This window comes from Marmota monax, unplaced genomic scaffold (genome assembly GCF_021218885.2).
Source record: "Marmota monax isolate L192 unplaced genomic scaffold, Marmota_monax_Labrador192_F-V1.1 WCK01_AAM20220418_F8-fsc00200, whole genome shotgun sequence".
Taxonomy (NCBI): domain Eukaryota; kingdom Metazoa; phylum Chordata; class Mammalia; order Rodentia; family Sciuridae; genus Marmota; species Marmota monax.
In genome coordinates, this window is record NW_026692549.1 from 1,731,497 (window position 1) to 1,751,814 (window position 20,318).

Sequence of the window (20,318 nt, forward strand, 5' to 3'; positions counted from 1 at the left end):
GGCGGTGGATGGCTGGGCTGGACTGTGCGTCTGTGCAAGAGCCAGCGAGGCGTAAGCCACTGGGACTCCACATGCTGGAGAAGTGTCCGCTCCCACACTGAGGGGCTCATCCTGCCTTCCCCACTTGGAAGCAGCTAGCCACACAAGCCTGGGAGCGGCTCTGCCTCCACCGCCGTCCACTGCCCAGCACAGGAGGTGAAAGCACCTTTCCACCTGCCTGGTGTTGTGGGGGACTGGGCACCAGGGTTTCAGTCAGGTGGTGCTGGCACTGGGTATTGCAGTCAGACGTGGACCACTCTGACCCACCTTTGAGGCCAGGCCTGTCCTAGGAGTGACCGAGTCCTCTCTTTGCTTCCCATGGCCGCCCAAATGGCTAACACCTTCGTGTGTGTGGCCCACACTGTCTGCCTTGCCCATGGGCTGGAGGGTGGGTCTATTTCCAGGGCACTTGCCCCAGCTGTCCACTGAGCCCTGGGCTTGGAAGAAGTGCCCACCAGTTGTTGGGCAATGTGCCTGTCCTTTCTTGCCTGGGCTTTTCTCCAGGGAAGAGGCCATGTTGCCCATTGAACTTGGATTCTTCCATGTTCCTGGAGGGGATGGGGTGGTTGAGACCCAGCTCCTCCCTTGTCTAACCCTTGCACTGCTCTTGGGCAGCCTTGGGGATGCTCTGCCCCCTCCTCCAGGCAGGGCTGGTGAGACAGCTCAGGTCACCCGGTGGCCTCCTCTCAATTCCGGAGGCTGCAAGTCCAAGACCAGGAGGTCCGTTCCCAGTGGAGTCTCCTTGTGGCTTGCTGTGCTGTTTGGTGCTCTCAGGTGGCCGTGGTGGGAGGGCGAGGGGGACGTTGATTTTCCTCTTCTTACAAGGACACCGATCCTATCAGATTGGAACTACTCTATGACCTCATTTACCCTTAAATGCCTCCCAGAATGCCTCTCTCCAAAAAGCCACCAGGACCCAGGGCTTCGCCATGGGGACTTGGGTCAGGGTGGCCTGGGCCAGCAGCAGATGCCTGAGGGTGTCTTTGCTGCCTGCCCTTCCTCTCCCTGAACTTGGGTAGCTCCTACCACCACGTGGCTCCCTTGCCCACCCTGCCAATACTCTGACTCCAAACAGTCTGACTTCTTTTACAAAGTGCTCCGTTTTAAAGCCACATTTGACCTGATGGTTCATCTTGGGAAGGAGAGCATGATGCCTGGGTTTATTTGAATTAGTAGCAAACATCAAAACAGGGAAAATGCAAGGAAATCCATAGTGACCGCTGCTTGCCACAAGCCCAGCTGGCGATGCTGGTCCCAGTCCTGTGTGACCTGTCCCTTGAGATGTCCAAGTGTCCCTCCTCATCAGTCCTCCAGCCTATCTGCCCACATAGGTCACACACCCCTCCCTGTGTGTGGTTCTGCTCTCCCTCCTCTTGTCCCCACTGGAATTCACTTCTTGCCCATAATTTGGGGGAAAGGGGCCACAATATCAAACCAGGCCCCCTAATGAGTCCCTAGTGCATGCCAATGGGTCGAAATCCCCTTGGCTGGCACTCTCCACAAGGGCGAGTTTGGGGGCACACTGAACAGAGATCTGACGTCCTAGGGAGCAGACAGACCCCTGGGCTGCAGCCTCCGCCCCACTCCCTGCCCCACCTTCCCCACACTCACTCAGCAGCCACACCGGGCCACCTGCGTCCCTGAGCTCCCCGGCCCTCTCGCACTTCGCTTGCCACATTCTCTGCGCGTCTGGCCAGGACTCCCTTCCTTTCCACCTGGCAGTCCTCAAATCTAGCCCAGAACTGTTGGCCGGGTGCCAGGAGCCCAACCCTGCAGTGTGCTCCTCTGTGGAGGGCGGTGAGGCCCATGCCTCTTCCTGCCTGGGCTGCTGACCCTGCGGCTCCACACTGTGCTCTGGTTCTGGGGAGGTGCTGCCCTGGGCCCATGTTCCTTCCCCGGAGCCCCTTTGTGTGGCTTTCAGCCTGGGGCACCTAAGGCAGTCGCTGTCTGCATTGCTTGTTGGTCCTCCCTGGGCAAGAAAGCTGCTGAACTTCCCAGGAGGTGGAGATGCATGGGGGTGGGGCCATCCGTCATCACACCCTCATCTAGGTCCCAAAGATGGGACTGGTGGGACCCTGCACAGCAAGTGTTCCGGAAGTCCCTCCTCACTGCAGTCCCGGCCCAGTGTGAGTCATACTCCCCTCTCCTGCCTGTAGGAGTGTGTCGTCAGGCTTACTTACTGGCCCTCAGATGTGGTCAGCAATGGACAGTGTCACAGCCCATGGTGGCTTCATCATGCTTCAGACAGCCCAGGTGTGCTCAGGGGTGACTAAGGCACTTGGTGCTGGCCCCCTTAGCAGGCCGTGAAGACCCTGCTCCAGATCATGCTGGACCCGCCCAGCCCTCCTCCTCCTCCTCCTCCTGTGAGTTGTCCTCCTGGTGCCGCCCGCGCTGGCTGCTGGGAGACTCGTTCTGTCGTGTTGCGGCTACAAGCCCACATCTTTGGGAAGCCTTCTGGTCTCAGTATGCAGCTGCTACCTGAGGTGATCTCTGCTCCGCTTAGCATTCCTGGGGTGGTGCTGATTAATTCAGAAAGGCTCAATTTAATTGTAGCAGTGGCCATTTCCCTGGGCAGACGGCTCTTGTCCTGCACGGCATCACTTATGAGGCCTTCCAGGGTAAGTCTTCTTGCTGTCCAGCACCCAAACAGTGTCAGAAGGGTGAGCAATAGACACTTTCTGAACGCTCCCCAGGTGCCACGACACATGAGTGTCGGAGTAGCAACTGTGCCCGGCCATGGCAGGGGAGAGTGGGCCGAGTCTGCATCAGCCAGGAAGCCAGCTGCGTTCCTCCCCGTGTCCCTGGGAGCTCCTGTGCACAAAGGGAGATGCACATCATTGGTGCACAGGGCCCGGGGTCTGAGCAGGCTCCGGCTGGCACCTCCTTCTTACCTGGAGATCTGGTCCATGGACGGGGTTCTTCCCACTTGGCTGCTCTGGGCCTTGGTGGTCTGCTGGGCGGTTTCTGATTCTGGAAGCACAAGGTGTGGGGCTGTGCATTTGGAGGCTGGTGTATCTTTGGGCATCTTTCTGTGGCCGGCTCCTTGCAGTGGGCACTGGGGTAGTGAGTGGCCCCTGAGTGCCCGTTCCTGCGTGGACTGGTTTGGGGAGACTGCCTTGGCATCCTCAGCCTTTCTCTTGGGGAGGCTGATTTTGTGGGGTTAGGCAGCTGACCTGGACCAATGAGGTGGAGTAAAATAAATGGGTGCAGGCTTTTCCTTGGCCACCAGAACTGGGGTGTGACTGGCTGCATTCCTACAGCCCTGCTCTGTGGAGGAGTTTGTCCTTGTAGGATGTTATTGGTCTGATTTTGTGGATCCGGAAAACTCTCAAAGCACACAGACCTGTGGGTTCAGAATTGGTACCTGACCCCGGATCTAGTTCCTGTGGAGTTTCTCAAGCTGGGTCTGACCTCTCATGCCCTTTCCTTTTATCCCAGGAAGATGAACTGAAGGATGCTGCCTACGGAGACCGTCGCCTGACAACCCGTTATGCAGGCCTACCTACAAGGGGCCGGCAGCATGACCAGGTAATGTCACCCCATCAGCAGGCCCCCTGGGGGGGAGCACCCCAAGGTGAGGGGCCAAGACCCCAGGTATCCTGTCTGCTGCTTAGGCCAGTGTTGTACGCATGCCCTCCAGGGGTCTCCCCATAGGCCCAGGTCTCCATGTCTCCAAGAAGGCCAGATATGGGACATGGGACAGCCTCCCGTGTCCACAGTCCCCTGTCCTCCTGCTGAATTTTCCTCATCCTCCACAGCTCAGCCAAAATGCCAGGGTGTCCTGCACTCTACTGCCCCTAGTCTATCGCACCAACGGGTTGGTCAGTGCCACCTGGGCCCCAGCCCTCCTCTTCTAGACCCTGTTCTCTTTTTTGGTACCTGGGGTTAAGCTCAGGGGTACTAGACCACTGAGCCCCAGCCCCAGCCCCTTTATACATTTTATTTAGAGAGAGGGTCTCACTGAGTTGCTTAGCGCTTCGCTTTTGTTGAGGCTGGCTTTGAACTCATCATCTATCTCTCTCAGTCTCCTGAGCCGCTGGATTATAGGTGTGTGCCAACACACCCGGCCCCTGTTCTCTTCTTGTGCTTCCCCTGGTCCTCCCCCTCTGCTGGGCCTGGCCCTCCCCTTCTGCTCTACTGGTCCTCCCTCTGTGCTGGCTTTGTCCTCCCCCTCTGCTGGACTGGTCCTCCCCTTTACTGGACTGGTCCTCCCCCTCTGCTGGGCCTGGCCCTCCTCCTCTGCTGGGCCTGGCCCTCCTCCTCTGCTGGGCCTGACCCTGCCCCTCTTCTGGGCCGTCCCTCCTTCTCTCTTAGGCCCCAGCTGCCCTCCTCCCCTTGGCCCACACTCCTCCTCCCCTTGGCCCACCCCTTCCTCTCCCAGGCCCCAGCTCTGCTCCTCTGCATGGCCCCTCCCCTCCCGTCCTGTAGGCACCACTGGGTTTGCCCGTGGTGACCTTTATTACTGGCAGTCCCCCTCACTGTGAGGCTCCAGCACTCTGACACTTCTTCCTTGCACACTGAGCTGGGCCCAGCTCCTGATGGTCCACTCTGCTTGGAATTCTCTGCTCCCCCATCTTCCAGCAGCTGGCAGCTGCTTTTCATTGAAGTCTCAAGTTAAAGTCACTTGGCAAAGCTGCCCACTTGAGTGTCCCCCTTCCCTTTTCCCTGTGTGAACTCACTTGGTGCCTGTTCTTTAATCTCTTGGCCCCTCTTGGTGGAACACATCTTCACTGATGTGTCTGTCTGTCCCCTGCATGTTCGTGGTCTTTCCCATCTGAGCCTGCAGCCCCTGGGACAGGTGGAGCGCCCTGGGTGCTGGTTTGTGGGGTGGGTGGCTCTGAGCTGCTGACTTGGCAGCTCTACCAGTGCATAGATCAAAGAATGACAGTTCTGACAACTCACTGCCAAGACCTTGATACCTGTGTTCCTGCCTTCCTTCTTGGCCATTTCCCCCCAGGAGGTGTTTTTAAGATGAGGATGTGGAGAAAGTGTACCTTGTGCCTTGTGGGTGTGTGTGTGAACTGCTGCCGTCCCCACGGAGGCCCCCAGAATTTAAAAATAGGATGTTATGCATGAACAGTGATCCCACTCCAGGGTATGCATGCAAAGGAACCACAGGCACGGGCTGGAGGTGCAGCTCAGCAGTATAGCACTTGCCTCATACAGGTGAGGCACTGGGTTCGGTTTCCAGCACCACCTATAAATAAGCAAAAAACTGAAGGTCCATCACCAACTAAAAAATATTAAAATAATAAAAAAAAGAATCACAAGTGAAGCATCAAAGAGGTGTTTGTACACCTGGGCTACAGATGATGGTAGCCAACAGGTGGAGCCGCCCAGGTGTGCACCAGTGGATAGATGGATACACAAAACGCCACTCAGCCCCAGGAAGGAAGGTCTGACAGGTGACCCTGCAGACAGGCCTGGGGGCAACCCACCCAGTGTAACTGCCAGCCACGGAAGGAGGAGGGCCCCCGGGTCTAGGTGCATGAGGCTCCCCGAGCTTCCAAGTCAAGGAAAGAGAGGGTGGAGTGCAGGATGGGGGTGGGGAGGGAATGGCGAGTCCCCTGCTGGGGACGGAGCCCTGGAGATGGCGGTGGCGGTGCCTGCAGACAATGTGTATTTAGCGCCACAGATGTACCCTAAAAAATGGTTGGAGGACAGATCTGGTGTGTATCTTGTCACATTTTAGAAACATGTGCTTTACTGCGTCCCCTCCTCTCCACTCAGGGCCCTTCCCGGGCCCCCAGCCCTCACCCTCAGGCCAGTTCTCGGCAGGGGCTCCAGGAGACTCACACTCCGAGGAGTGGACACAGGAGGCCCCTCCCAGCCCCCTCCCAGCCAGGGGAGCGAATCACACAGCAGTGGTGGCTTCAGGTGTCAGCTACGGGCGGGTGGGAGCGGTCCTGGGGGGCTGTCCGCAGTCTGTGCCAGTCTCTCCTTGGGTATTCATGGCTTCTGCCAGACCGGGGGTCTCCAGCCCAGCGAGGGCGGAGAGCTGGAGCAGGGCCCCCGGGCCTTGGCTGGGCCGGTGCTGTGGTGGAGGCAGCCTCCCCTCGCAGCCTTCTTGCTGTGCCTGGTGTCCCAGCTCCAGGGGACTCACATTCAGTCCCCTTGTCTCCTGCTGTCTTCCCAAAGTGGCCTTTGAAGGGGCTGTGAGGCACAGAGCAGAGCTGGCTGTCCCTTCCACTCGGCAGGGACCTCTGAGGAGCCAGGGGCTCACCAGGCAGAGGTGGGACAGCTGAGTGGCAGAGACTCGCCCAGGCCTGGCCACTCACGCCAGCCAGCCTTCAGGGCCCCCTCCGCCCTTCCCCTTCCCCTCCCTCCCTCCCTCCCTCCCTCCTTCTGTCCTTTATGTCTCTGTCTTTCTCTATTTTTTTTTTGGTGATAACAGTGGATTCCTTCTGCCACATTCCTACCGGCACTCTGCACCTTTCCTCTCCCTCCCCTCCCTTGCCCCCTCTGCTGGACTGTCCCCCTCCATTATCATTGCTGTGGTTTTAACTGTGCATTGTGGTTTTGATTCATCATGTGCATTTGGACGTGGACGCAGCAGAGCTGGACATCAGGGCTCGGGGTGGCTAGCTACGGTGTGGAGGTGTGGAGAGCGTAGGGAGATAGCGGCTCCCAGAGCTGTCCTTGGTGCTGAGCACCCTCCTGTCCCGGAGTGCGGGAGTGCAGGGTTCCTTCTGGTGAGGACAGTGCTGAACGTGCCCTAGATTCATGGTGGGGAGCACGTGGGGTGTCCACTCAACCTGCAGAAGTGGAGGGACCCTCTACTAATTTCCTTGTCAGTTCCTGCCTGCACTTGCAACCTGCCCTGATTGACAGTGACATTAATTATCAGAGCTCTTAATTATGGCTGCAAGGAGACCTGCTGTCGGCACTTTCCCTGAAGCAGAAAGGCACAGAAAGGACTGGTCCTCAGGTACAGGGCGTGTTGTTGGACTGTCTGGAACATGGGCCTGTGTCCCTTCTGGAAGGAGCCTTGCGGAAGACGCCACAGTGGGACCCGGGACACAGGGCCGAGCTGTCTTCAAGGTCTTGTGGGCCCACAAACCAGTCTTTGTACTGTTTTCAAAAATATAATCAAAATCTATCGTCACTTGGGCCATCGAGGCCTGTGCAGCCTCCCAGCTGGGGAAGCCGTTCCTGTGGCAGGCCAGTGTTCGAGGGGGGCTTGGCACAGAGTGCCTGCTGCTGGGAGCTGTGTGCTTCCTGGCCAGGTGCCACTGTGCACCTGTGGACTGCAGTTCGCGTGAAGGAGGGCTGGCTGTGAGGCCCAGGCCACCATGCTGCTCTCTGGGTCCCTTGGCTGTCCCATCTCAATAGGCCCTGGGGCAGCTCTGCATCCTGACCCCAGGCCAGATGCTAGGTGAGCCCTGAGCTCATCGTCCATGAACCTGTGACCTGGTGACACTCCTACCCACTGGCCAGAAACTGGCCGGCAGGAAGTCTAGGTCCAGCTGTGCACAGAGCTGTGGATGATGGTCAGGGGGTCTCGCTATGTCCCCTTTCCTAAGGCATTCTATTGAAAAATTATGGGACCTCATAGAGATGTCATACATAGGTATTTGGGATTTTGAGGCTGTCCCAGCCCTCCTGAGTGTCCCTGACCACCTCACCTGGTCAAAATAAGAAAATCTCGTACAAGTGAACCATCTTAGCCCCCCTGAGGGCAGGACAGAGGAGGGGCTGCTGGCTCCAGCCTGGCCATGCTGGAGCCCTGCCCTTGCCCTTCAGTGGGGGTCAGCCTGGCTCATCCCCAGGAGGATGTCCTTGACCAAGTGCAGCTGTGAGGGATGTGGCTGGGCTCCAGGTGGTGCTATCTGGGCAGGAGGGCAAGGGCTATGGCCATTACCTCCCTAGCCCTGTGAGTGCTCGGCCAGGCCCAGAGCTCCGTGAGCCATGGCCCATCCTCAGAGGCTCCTAGTGAGAATTGTGCAGAAAGGCCAAAGGGGTGGAGCACCAGGCCACCGTGCCACTGAGCCCAGGATGCCAGCTTGTGAGGAGCCCGCCTGAGCCGGGGCATGGGGTGTCCATCTGGGCTGGGGTGTGGGGTGTCCATCTGGGCTGGGGTGTGGGGTGTCCATCTGAGCCAGGTGTGGGGTGCTCGTCTGGGCCGGGGTGTGGCGTGCTAGTCACCTCGGCCTTCAGTCCTGCCCCATCTGAAGAGTTACTGTGAGAGAGAGGCCCTCCTCAGGTCTGTCAGGGGCGTGTCCTGGCTGATCCCTGCAGGAACAGCCCAGCTGAAGGGACCCAGGCAGAGTGGCACCTGGAGATGGGCAGGATGCGCGTGCCAGCTCTGCTCAGCCCCTCTCTGCTGGGTGGTGACTTCGGTGCTACTGTCAGGGGCTCGTCCATCCCTGAGTGTGACATCCTAGCTGGAAGAAGGCAGCCGTGGCCTTAGGAAGCTTCAGTCCATGCAGGCCTTTGTCCCCAGAGTGCTAGGCCTGCGTGGCACTGGAGGTCACTTGGGTTCCCTCAGGTCCTGGCAGGGAGCAAGTGGGGACCTGGGACAGGCACAGGCAGAGCCTCAGGCCAAGGGCTGCCTAGTTAGTGCCTGCCGTGGAGACACGGGGTGAAGCTGGGCCCTCGGGGACAGAGCAGGACACAGGGCAGGCAGGAAGGCACCTGGAAGGGCCCACACATCCCCGGGGGGCACAGGCTGCCTTCCACCCAGTCCACAGCTGCCTCCCTTGCCCACTGTGCCAGGCCCTCTCCAGGCCCTAATGCTCAGGGTTTGGAGGGCGCAGGGAGCCTGACCCCTGCAGGGGCATCCAGGAGGGCAGCCGCTGGGAAAGCACCAACTGCCATACGGGATGACCCCCACAGTGTAAATGCCTATGGGAGAAGTGCGGCACACAGGGAGGGAGGACAGAAACTGAGGGCGAGGGCTAGGGGCCGTTCCCTCCACAGGCTGGGCAGCCTGCCCAAGGTGGCATGCAGCGTGACGCAGGGCTTAGTGGGAGCAGATGGGGCTGGGCCAGGCAATGGAGTCCACCAGTGCAAAGGCCCTGGGGTGGGAATGAGCTTAGCTTATTTAGGGGACAGAAGGCTGGGGTGTCCCCAGCATGGTGAGTGGTGGTACCAGATGGGAAGGTCAGGTCCTGCAGAGCCTGGCATCAGGGTGTTTGGTTTCATTCCTATTTCCGTGGGAACCAGGCAGTGGCTGAGGAGTGCTGCAGGAAGCACTCCTTGGTCCCCATGAGGCTGGGCTCCAGGGTGCTCACACCTCACCCCACGTCTGATTTCCCTGACCAGCAAGAATATGAGAAGCGATGGCTTCCTGCCAACCTGTAGCCCTGGGTTGAGGCTCATGAGAGGCACTGAGTTCCAGGAGGTTGTGACACCTTCAGCTTCTGACATCTTCCAAGTTTCAGGCCCCAGGCTTGGTGGCAGCTGAGTGGCTGTGAGAACTCCCGCAAGCCGGCCCTGGCTGTGACCCCTAAGGTAGCTTTCACGCACTGCCTCCACTGAGGAAGGCCACGTGGCGCCCTCCTTTCAGAGCCAGGGAACTGTCCAGTTGGGCACTGCCCTCAGTACCGAAGCCTCTGTGACAGAAAGGCTTCTGTGGCTGAAATGTGGCTTCCTGATGGGCTGTGACTGAAGCCACAAAGCATGTTCTAACTCTGGGGAGGAGGGAAGCACATGGCAAGTCTGCTGTGGCCTTGATACGTGGCCTCCGTGGGCAGGTGGGCAGGGCAGCTGGAGCCAGCCACTGGCCCCTCACCAGAGCATGCCCTGGCCTGCTGCAGAGGAGCCGGGGATGGAGGGGGACTAGGGGACTGCCAGCGAGCTCACAGCTTGGCTGGGGCTACAGACTGAGGGTGGAACTGACCTGGCACTAGATCCTGGGGAAATCCGTGCTCATACATGTGCAATTCTGTGCCATTTTTACCCTCGGCTGAGACAGGGTAAAGTTTTTAGGCAGAGGAATTAGCATGCTTACACAATCGGGTGACAGTCTGGTGTGTGTCAGGACTCTCACAGGTAAAGGGACAGGAAGTAATTTGGGTTGGTGTGAACTTACGGGCCCCATGGGAACGGAGGAGACAGCCGCTCCAGTTGGGCTTGTCCTGGTACCCAGGACCGTCAAGACCCCATCTGCCCTCTGCGTTCCGGGCTCTGCGTCCATTTACCTGGCCTTGAAGTCAGGCCGTGCTGCCCTCATGACAGCAGGCAATGACACCTGTAGTCTGTTGTCCTCAACTTCCCATGGACAGCAGTCTCCTCCCAGGCTCTCAGGATGGCAAAGGGCTGCAGGACCACTCCAGTCAATCACCACGTCCAGGAGATGGCATTGCACTGACCAGCCAGTCTGGGTCCCGTTCCCAGCCAGAGCTAATCACAGTGCTGTACTGGAGGTGGGCGGGCCGAAGGGGGAGGTCAGGTGCTGATTGGCCAGTTTGACCACAGGTGCTCAGCCCAGTAGGGCTGGACCCTGAAGTCCACCCTGGGGAGGGAAGGACAGGAGGCTCCTAACAAGGAAGCAACAGATGTCAGCTGGCCGGGTGTCCACCCGGTCCCTGGGCAGTCTGTAACAGCCTTTGTTTCCTCAACGTTTCTGCTCCCAGGTGAAGGCAGAGTACGCCCGGCTCAGCCGCACACTCACCATAGTGACCAGAGAACGCGATTCGGCCCTGAGGGAGAAACACCAGCTCCAAGTCAAGCTGGAGAACCTGGAGCAGGTCCTGAAGGTAGGCGGCTGGCGTGCCCGGTGCTGCAGGCCAGCGTGGGGCGGGGGGCACTGCAGCCAGCGCAGGAGGCCGAGCCCTTCGACCCCTGGAGCTCGGGGCCCTCCCGGTGCCTATCCTGCTATGATGTGAAACCCACAAGTGATACAATTCCAGCTTTTCTGGAAGCAGCCCTGTAAACCAGTTCCACATTCCCATTTCTGAGGGTACAGAGAGCTGAGCCGGGCGGAGGGTGGCTCTGCTGACAGACAGGGAGCAGCCGGCTGCAGCCCAGTGTCTGCTGGATTTGAAGCTGTTGCCAGATGTCCAGTGGCCTTTGCTGTAGGAGAATAGCTAAGTCAGAGCACAGCTACCTCAGGCTGCACTCCCAGAGCCGGCTCCTTCAGCGTCCACCTGGTGGGGTTGGGCGGCTTGACATCACCTAGTTAGGCTGAGTGAATCGGTCAGCTTGCCTCCCTCCCTCCCTTTCTCCTCCCTTCCTGTTTGATTTCTTGGATCCTCATTGTTCTAGAAAGCAACAGTGTGGCCACTGCAGTCCCACTGTCCAGTGTACTCACCGCGGTGTTTCTCAGGGGCACGATGGTGCCCTGCTGCCTTGCCCATACCCCTGGAGCAGGAAGTGGCTTTGACTCCAGCGGTCACCTACTGGGGACTGTTGGAGCAGAGTCGGGGGCACAGACTATGGCACGTGAGGGGCGTGCAGTGGGAGTGGCTGCTGATGGGGACCAGGTTTCCCTGGGGGCCATGGGAATCAGACAGGGACGGTGGTTGTATACAGAACCACAGGGCGCACACTCTGGTGGATTTTATGGCTGATGAATTCCATCTCAATGAAGAATTCAAGATGCCTTGTTGGTCCACTCCTGGTCCTGACTGTGGAACAGGCTGGTCTCCAGGTGAATAGGCTGCTCACCAGACCTGCAGGCCCGCTCAGCCTGCCCTGGGGTTCCATGTATTCAGAGCTTGGCACAGGCCACAGGTGAGGAGATGGCTAGCACAATGGCTTAGGCCACGGCCTCCAGGACTGAGGGCATTGACGAGGGCATAGGCCACTGTTTATCCCACCCTCTACCTCCAACTTTTGGCTCCAAGTGGGTGTTTGGTGCATTACAAGGGGTATGGGCCCTGGATCCCTGGAAGTAAGGAGCTTGCAGAGTCTGTCTGATTAACAACTTGGACCAGCAGTTCCCTGGGGCAAATTCCCCGGGGACATTTGGCAGTGTGGTAGCATTTTTGATTGGCATGCCTGGGAAACAGAGCCCTGGACATCTAAATGGGTAGAGGCCAGAAATGCCGCTGAAACTTCAGTACTCTGGTCAGTGCCCCATGGTAGGGTTATCTGGCCCCGTGCCAGTGTCCTGGGGTGGGAGACATAGTGTATTGTCTTATTGTGGCTGTGACAAAGCTCCCCATGGTGGCTCGGTGGCTTTAAACAACATAGATGTATTCCCAAATGGTTCTGGAGGTCATAAGTCCAAAACGAGCCTCACAGGCTAAAGGCGAAGCCTCTGCCAGGCTGTGCCCCCTGCAGGCCCCTGCAGGCCTGGCCTTCTCTGGCTCCTGCTGCCCCCCCGCGCCTCAGTGCTACCTCCACAGCCTGCAAGGGAGGGAGCACCTCCTCTGAGACCATGCACCCGACATCAGCTGGTTGGATGACCTAGGGCAGCCTCCAATTTCAAGGTCCTTAATGTAGTCACATCTGCAGAGTCCCTTTTCCTGGGAGGTGGACATCCTTGGGGGTTGCCACACCCTGGGGCACCTTAGACCTCTTTGTGGGAAGAACAGGTGGGTGAATCCACAACCCTCAGCCCTGAGATTCCTGAGCACACACGCGTCTGTGCCCCTTGCTTCTCCTGTGGCGGCCCTTCCTGTGTCGCCCCAGGTTTGAACCCCAGTGCTTGGACCTTGCACAGCTGCCGGCCAGGCTCCCACCAGGCTCTGTCCAGCCTGCTCTGCAAGCTTACCTGTCCATGGTGACCCTCCTGTCCATGGGCGTCCACGTGAGGGTGTCACCTGCCCTTAGGGGAGACTGGGGAGGAGGCCTGGGGGTGAACTCGGACTTTAGCAGCAAGCTGGGTCTGCGAGAGTGACATCAGTGACAGGGAAGCTCACTGGAAGCTCAGTGCCCAGGGTCTGCAGTGTGCCTGGTGCTGTGGGCACCTCTGCCTGGCACCTAAGTGAATCCAGGTGTGCAGAGGAAAGCCGCTGTCCCAAACCACTGCAGGAACTCCATGCCCAGGCCTGAGGCCACAGGAGCTCCTCGTAGCGGGTGGCCATGACGAGAGACGCCCCTTGCCTGAGTTCTCACCTGCCACCCAGGGCCAGCCGTGGGGAGCTGCCCTGGTCTGTCGTGGGGACTGCCTTCTCTGTTCACAGAGGCAGCCCAGCTGCCCTCCCTGGCCTCTGCCAGGGTGACCCTTCCCCCACTCAGCCCCACAGGTCACTGCCCTTGATGATTCCTGCAGACTTAGATTACACACCGATGTCTGGCCAGTCAACGGTCCCCATCCTCCAGCCTTGCCCCGTGTCACCTGCAGGTGGATCCCTGCTACTGTTACCACAGGGGATGGCCCTGCTTTCCTCCACGCTCGCCCTGGGGCATGCCTCTTCTTGGGGCAGGGGCTTCTTGTCTGCTCTGTCCCCGAGCTGGGGCTGAGCCAGGTGCATCCTGGGTACTGCCTAAAGGTCTCTCGATAGCCTCAGTGAATGGGCAAGAGGGTGGAGGAGTGCCTGCCCTGACCGGGCCTCCCACAGGACAGGCAAAGCACCCTCTCAAAGGATGGCTGCTCTCCCAAAGGAGGCAGAAAGGACATGGGGACACCAAGCAGGGCATGTGCTTTTTTGTGGTGTGGTGCTGTGGCAGTTGATTGGTGGGAGGTGCTCACTGCGCATTGGCCAGGCCCTGTGGGATAGGCAGGCTTTCTTGTGGGGCCCTGAGGGGAGGCGGGCAGAGGCAGAGGGAGCCTGGCGCTCTTGACTGGAACTTGCTGCAGCCGGGCATCAGACGCGCCCTCAGCAGGTGGCTGCCCAGCGTGGGAGCTTGGCCTCTGTTGGTGGCAATGGAGAAGCACAGGGGTTCTCACTTTCCTGGTGTTCCTGTTGTCATCGGGGGACCCCAAGTCTGCCGATGGGGATCCTCTGACGTGGTTTAGAACACCCTGGACGCCATCCTGTCCCTCGGCTCAGCCAGGTCAGAGGACAATCCTGCTGACCACGGGCCACTGTGCTGCCCCAGCAGGGCTCTGAGTTCTCAGAGGCTTGAGTGCAGTTGGAACCCCGACCTGTTTCAATTAGCCCAAGTTGCTGAGAGCCTCGGGAACTCTGAGGGCCACCCGAGGACCCTCTGGGGGCATGCCCTAGGACGGGGTCCCCACCTGAACTGACAGGCGCACCTGGCCGCCGGCCTGTGGCCTGGTCCGTGTGGAGTCCTGTGCTGCCCTGCTGGCTCAGAGGCCCAGTGACAGTGGGCTCCCAGACCTCTCCACCCCTGGTTGTAAGCGGAGATCTGTTTCCCTCTAAAACCAAGACCTTCTGATGAAAAAGGCGAGACTGAGGTGGGGCTCAAGTGATTTCTCAAACAGCCAGTGAGAATGATGCTGGAGCTGACCTGAGTCCCCGCCGTGACCACGCCTGCCTACGAAGTCCCCCTCCCGTCCCTCTGGGTTGTGTGATTTTTCAGAGTGGTCATTGGTGGATTCACATCTGGGTGTGGGTGGCTGTCCCGCCCCTTCCCCAGGACGAGGTCAGGGGAACGAGGGCCTCACGGGTAATGAGGTGGTGCAGCCAGGGGAAGGGGAGGCAGAACTCCAGCCCTCCTGGAGGCTGGGCCACGCTGCTCTTGGGCCCTGTCTGGCCAGTCTCCAGGGAGCCAGGATGGAGAAGGAGCCACGGCAGGGGGCGCGTTCTCAACTCCCAGGAGAGGGGGCCAGGAGACATGCAGAGACGCTTCAGGACGTTCCCAGTAGCTGAAGCCACTTGTCATCCTTCTCTCCGGGGAAGCCGTGCTAAAACTCTGGGCTCTTGGGGCCATTTTGTGCCATTAGGAGAGAAACTGGGGAGATTGGATAAGGCTGGCTGCCTCCCCCAGGAAGAGTCCAGGAGGAGCCTTCTGGTGGGAGCTCCAGGGTAGGACATTCCTGCTGGCCCTGGTCGGCAATATTTCAAATACCAGGAGCAGAAGGTGTGAGTGGACAGAGGGCTGAGGGCCGGGTTCAGGAGACCCTGGTGGCACCCGCCCCATCTAGTTGGGGATGACACTGTCACCAGCGTCCTTGTCAGGGGAGGGGCTGTGGTGGTGCCTCTGAGCAGGTGTCTATGTCACAAGCTCACAGACATGCTCCTGGGCCCCGGGTGCGAATCGCAAGGCCGCTCATTCATTCATGGACAGGACAGGCAGTGACCATGCACTAGGGCTACAGTCATTAGGTGCAGGCCCAGTGTCCTTCCCAGGGAACAGGGAGGAAGCCCATGCGGTGTCTCACCAGGCCATGGCAGTGCCCAGTAGAAATAGGGCGAGGGCATGGGGAGGGACTGGGCCTTCAAAAGAGGCCTCCCTGCTGCATGTGAGCCGAGGGGACACCCAGGGGCAGCCTTATCAGCACCCAGGGGTGACCTCCTGGCCATGGGGGTGCTGGACAGTCCCTGCTGCAGCAGGGTTGCTGGAGACACAGGGTGCCCCTCAACAGGAGGGAGGCTGGGATGCTCAAGGGTGAAACCGTCCTGGGGCTGACCCTGGCGAGGCATTCAAGGTAGAATTCCAAGAATGTTAGCCCATCTGTCCTGTCATGGAGCTCGGGACCTGTCACCCAGGCTGCGTTAGACTGTCCCAAGCCCCAGTGGCTTAAAACAGTCCCTGCTCGTTATGACCGCAAGTCTGGGGAGGGGTGGCATGGTGCTTTTCATGGGTGCATGTGGCTGACAGTCCCCTGGGCCATCGAGGCAGCGCAATGTGCCTGGGGCAGCTCCACTGGCTTTGGCCAGGACACCTGGCCTCGTCCCTTGCTTCCCATCCTCTGGCAGGTGTGTAGGGTCACTGCCTGAGGCGTGACAGGACCATGAACAAGAGCAGAGGAGCAGGGACCAACTCAGGGCTGGCACCAGCCACATCACTGCATCCTGCTGGCCCAGTCTGTAGGCTTGGGGAAAGGACTCTGCCTATGGCAGGCAGGAGCTGTGACGCGTGTCACCAGGCACCACGGGATGCAGGGACAGGTGGGGCGACTTGTAGTCAGTCTACCACAGATGCTGGAGGCCCAGGGGGTGTGAGGCACATCCCCTCTGGGCTGGGAAGGGCTCACCTGCTTCTAGTTAGGCCAGGCGCGGGAGTGGAGGCCACTGGGGCTGAGGTCCAGGCATGAGAGCTAGGTGGCTTCGCACGGCGGGGTGCGCAGGGCTCTGTGTTCAAGGTGGAGTTGACGGATTGGTGGCTGGAGGTGGGCAGGGGGAAGGGTCAGGCAGGACTTTGTGGGGCCTGGAAGTGGGTTTCGAGTGAGCATGGGGTAGTTTGCTGTCAGGGGAGCACTGGGGACAGCCATGGCTTTGTGTTGGGGACAGCAGTGTGAGCATGGGGTCCTGGGTGCAGAAGCACTCTGGGTCCATGCTGGAGCCCCTTGCCTGTGGCGGAGAAGGCGGCCCAGCTCTCCTGGGCGGCACAGGCTGAAGTGTCCACCACGGCGTCTCTCGTTGATGACTGGTGGTCCCCAGGATCAGCTGCTTGGGCTCACATCTGACACCATGCTCAAAGCCCGAGACATGACTGGGGACAGGGGGACATGAGGCTCAGTGCGTGGGGAATGCTCGTTCCATGTCACTATGGAGTGAGTGCAGCCTGGGGCTGTCCCATGGGTCCTCGGAGCCCTTCTGGGCGGACAGTTACCCTGGTGGTCACAGTCCCACCCTGGCCACTCTGTTTCCAAACATGGCTGCCCTGCCGCTCGTCCCGGTCCTGGTGATTTAATTCACCCAGAGACGGCGCGTGGCTTCCCCCCTGGCCTCTGATGGCTCATTGGAATCAAGGAGCCTCCAACACCAGGTTCTTTTCAGAGGCCGTGTCCACTGTACTAGGGACTCCCGAGGAGCTTCACATGGAGACCTAGGCTGGCCGTCTGCACAGGCTGATTTAAGAGGGGCACTGGCTTCCTGCAGACTCAAGTCCACCGAGATTGTGCTGTTGAGAAAGCCAGGTGAACTCACGACAGAGACTCATTAAGCATGGATTTATTGAGCAACTGCTACAGTGCCTTCCAGGTGCTGAGGAAGTGGCCTCCGTCCATGCCATGGTCCAGGCAGAGGGTCAGTAACAGGTCAGTGTCGTGGCAGGCAGGAGAGAAACAAGGGACAAAGAGTGATCAGGTTCCAGGTACATTTCACATTCAGGGTTGGGACAGCTTTACTGGTAACAACAAGGTCACTTCTGCCATGTTCTATGGGTCCTGCCTGATTTAAAGGGATAGGCTTACCTGGAGGTGGGTAGCAGGAGGTGTGGCCATTGAGACCAGCCACATAAAACCCTTTTGAAGTAGTCTAGGCAAGTGGGCGTTGTGACTTGATCAGAGCTGAGATTCGCGTGCTTCTGTGGAAGTCCCTCTATGTGGCTGGCTGTGGTCTCTCTTGGGAGTAGCCTGAAGTTCCCCAGAGGGTGGCTGGAGTGTCCCTGATGTCTGGACTGGGTGACAGGGATCTTTCCACCCCCGGCTCCACATGGATCTATCCTGGGACAGTCCTCAGTGTTGGTCTGATCAACTGATTAAATGGAGTAAACCGAGGAAGTTTTGTTCCCCAGATTCTTGGACCCAAGTAAAGAAGAAAGTATTTTTTTCTGCACAAAAGCCCTAAGTGTTTTTCACGGGAGCATTGCCGCCACGCTGCCTTTCAAGGCCTTTCTGACCCTTGGCACCTCACACCCCCGTGAAAAGGAGCTGCTTGGTGTGGCAGTCACAGTGGCTGCAGGAGCATGCCATCGTCCTGAGTGTGCCCTCCTGGGGACCCGGGATGGCCCTGCTTGTGTAACGGAGCAGAGGGACAGTTGTCCTTATTTCAGGGCAAGGAGGATACACTCTCCAGTCACCTTGGTGCAGCGGTTCGGAGACCCTTCAAGGAGGCAGGCACCCAGCTGGGTGACATCAGGTGCAGCAGCAGAGGCAGGGCCACGGCAGAGGCCGTTACCTGAAGGGAGGCCACGGGGCCCAGCAAGAGCAGAACTGGGGTTGAGAAGCTGCTGGACGCTGTCGGGTTGAACAGTGCTCCCCCAGATCCATGTCCACTCAGAGACTTTGGGCACAGCCTGCTTCACCTGGACACCAGGGCATTTGTGGGGTAAATGACAGGAGGCCTTAGAGCAGGCCCTAGTGTGCGGATCGACACCTTTACGTGAGATAAGAGATGGAGGGGGAGGTCGTGCACTGCCACAGGCCAGGAGGCCAGGGAGCTGGGAGAGGCAGGAGGATCCTCCCCATATCCTCAGGAGGAGCCAGCTGCCCACACATCGACCTGGGGCTCCAGCCTTCAGAGCTGTGGGGGGAATTTCTGTTGTCCTGGGTCCCCTGGCTGGTGTCCTTTGCTGCAGACCTAGGGGGTCAGCAGGGTAAGCCCACAGTCTGGCCAGCTGCAAGAAGCAGGGGCTAGATGTCCCGCTGCTTCCCTCTGACGGCCATGGACACTGGCCTGCAGGATGGGCTGGGGTCTCAGTCCTGCGGTGTGAAGGCCAGGTAGACATCGTGTCCCACTCCCTGCTTCTGACCCTCCTGGGCTCCTGGATGAGGGAAGCAACTGTGTGCCTGGCTGCCCTCCAGGAGGCCCTGCGGGCACCTGTAGCCAGGGCAGGACCCGACTGGGGCTCAGTGGGATAGGACGGGCCCTTCACGGCCCCGGTGCTGGCTCCCGGGCAGCAGCTCCAATGCCTGGACTACGGAGCCCCATCCCCGGCGGCCTCCTCAGCCAGGAGGTTTCTCAGCAGAGGACTCTGGCCCTTGGGGTGTCACTGTCCTGGGTAGGAGGCTGTCCTGAGACGGTCTTGCCTCTGGGCCCAGCCCCTGACCACTGCAGATGCCGATATCCATACGTCCCCCCCTTTTCAGACGCCCCCGACTGCGGCGTTTGCATGAAAACAGTTATTTTCACACATGTTCATCCCCTCGTTCAGTGCACCCCCTTCAGAACGCACAGAGAGGGCTGCACTTCAGGGGAACGGGCAGAGGGGAGCGGCCCCTCCCCAGCTCCCCAGCCGCACTCCCCTCCCCAGAGCCCAGGCTGGCACCATCCCCTGCCACCCACACCCTGGGGATCCTCAGGCTGCTTTGGGAGTTGGTGTCTCCAGGGAGACTGAGACAGACTGGCTTTATTTAAAACTCAACCGTGACTCCAGGAGGGCCACCCTGTCCTCTGCACACTGCAGCACAGGGCCAGGCGTGAGAGCGGCTCCGCGAGGCCCCTGTGAGTCCTAGCGAGCGCCACGGCACACAGCGCGTCTAGCTGTGGCCCCGTGTGAAAGGACAGATCGGTGGTTCAACTCAGCGAGTGTCTATCGCGATTCAAAGGAAAACAGACAGACAGGCTTTCGCTCTTACAGGAACAGGTAGGGCCATCTTATACAGGTGGCTGGGATTTATTCTGTGTAAGGACAGCTGACTGTCTGGGATTCATAAGGGACTCCAGATGAGGGTCGCCCTCCTCTGGGCTCCTCTCCCTCTGCCCTCCATGGGTGCACCAGCCTCATCCTGGAGCCTGGGTGTTCACGCTGCCGGACATCCACGCTGCCCGCCGAACTTTCCAGGTTTATCTGTTTGGTAGCTCGTTTCCTGTGTCCCAATCTTCAGACTCTAAACAACTCTGCAGCAGGCTCAGCCACGAGCGACCCCAAGGCTGGCTCTCCAGCAAGCCTGTGCTGAGCAGATCAGATGCCCGATAGCACAGGAGACTCAGACACCAGCCAGGGCAGGAAATTGGCTGCTGGAACCGCACCGCTCCACTATCGCCTGCATCTTTGTGCAGAGGCACCGACAGCTGCTGCTATTCTGGGAACGGCCTGGCCTCCCAGATGGGCCCTTGGGGTGGGGGGTGGGCAGCCTGGCTCCCCGGCCAGTCCCTCAGCAGTTAGAGCTGAGAAGCACAAGAGGGGTCTGGCCTGGGTAGCTGTCAGGAAATGCAAATCAGAACAGAGAGGCAGCAGCCCAGGCCAGGTAAGACCCCACAGTAGGGGGGTGGGGCAGCAAGGGCAGTGAGCATAGTCCCGGAATCATAACCGTCGTCTCTTCATCTTTAATACTGCCCATGCGGGAAGTGCTCAATGCTGAGTCCAGACCACCCTCAGGGAAACCCAGGCAGTGATTCAGCCTCCCTAGAGCTTGTGAGAATATGTGAGGGTTGTTCAGGAGAGGAAGGAGACAAGCATTCTACACAGAGGGAATGGGGCGTGCAAAGGTCCTGGGTATATGGGATCACAGAGTACAGGAGAGAGGGAAGACTGGTGTGACAGGTAGAAGAGACTGAGTCGGAGGAGAGTGGGAGGAGACCTCAGTGTGCCAACAGCCCCTGGCCAGCAGATCCTTGTAGAATGTGGTCTTCTCTGTGGAGCAGTGGGCAGCC

At 59.3% G+C, this 20,318-nt stretch overlaps 1 protein-coding gene across 7 annotated transcripts in view; it reads left to right on the top strand.

The window, feature by feature from the left end:
- Rimbp2 (RIMS binding protein 2) overlaps positions 1–20,318 on the top strand; it is a 168,524-nt gene that overhangs the window by 87,652 nt on the left and 60,554 nt on the right. For 3 of the 7 annotated variants that reach the window (XM_046445972.2, XM_058579754.1, XM_058579755.1), the window contains 2 exons: positions 3,478–3,567; positions 10,617–10,739. Coding sequence is in view for 4 of the 7 variants with exons in the window: in XM_058579752.1 (XP_058435735.1) it covers positions 2,505–2,657; positions 3,478–3,567; positions 10,617–10,739 (366 nt within the window). In the remaining 3 variants the exon portion in view is untranslated. Of the gene's footprint in view, positions 1–2,431; positions 2,658–3,477; positions 3,568–10,616; positions 10,740–20,318 lie in introns of those variants that run through there. The other 4 variants (XM_058579752.1, XM_058579753.1, XM_058579756.1 and 1 more) reach the window with 2 other exon arrangements.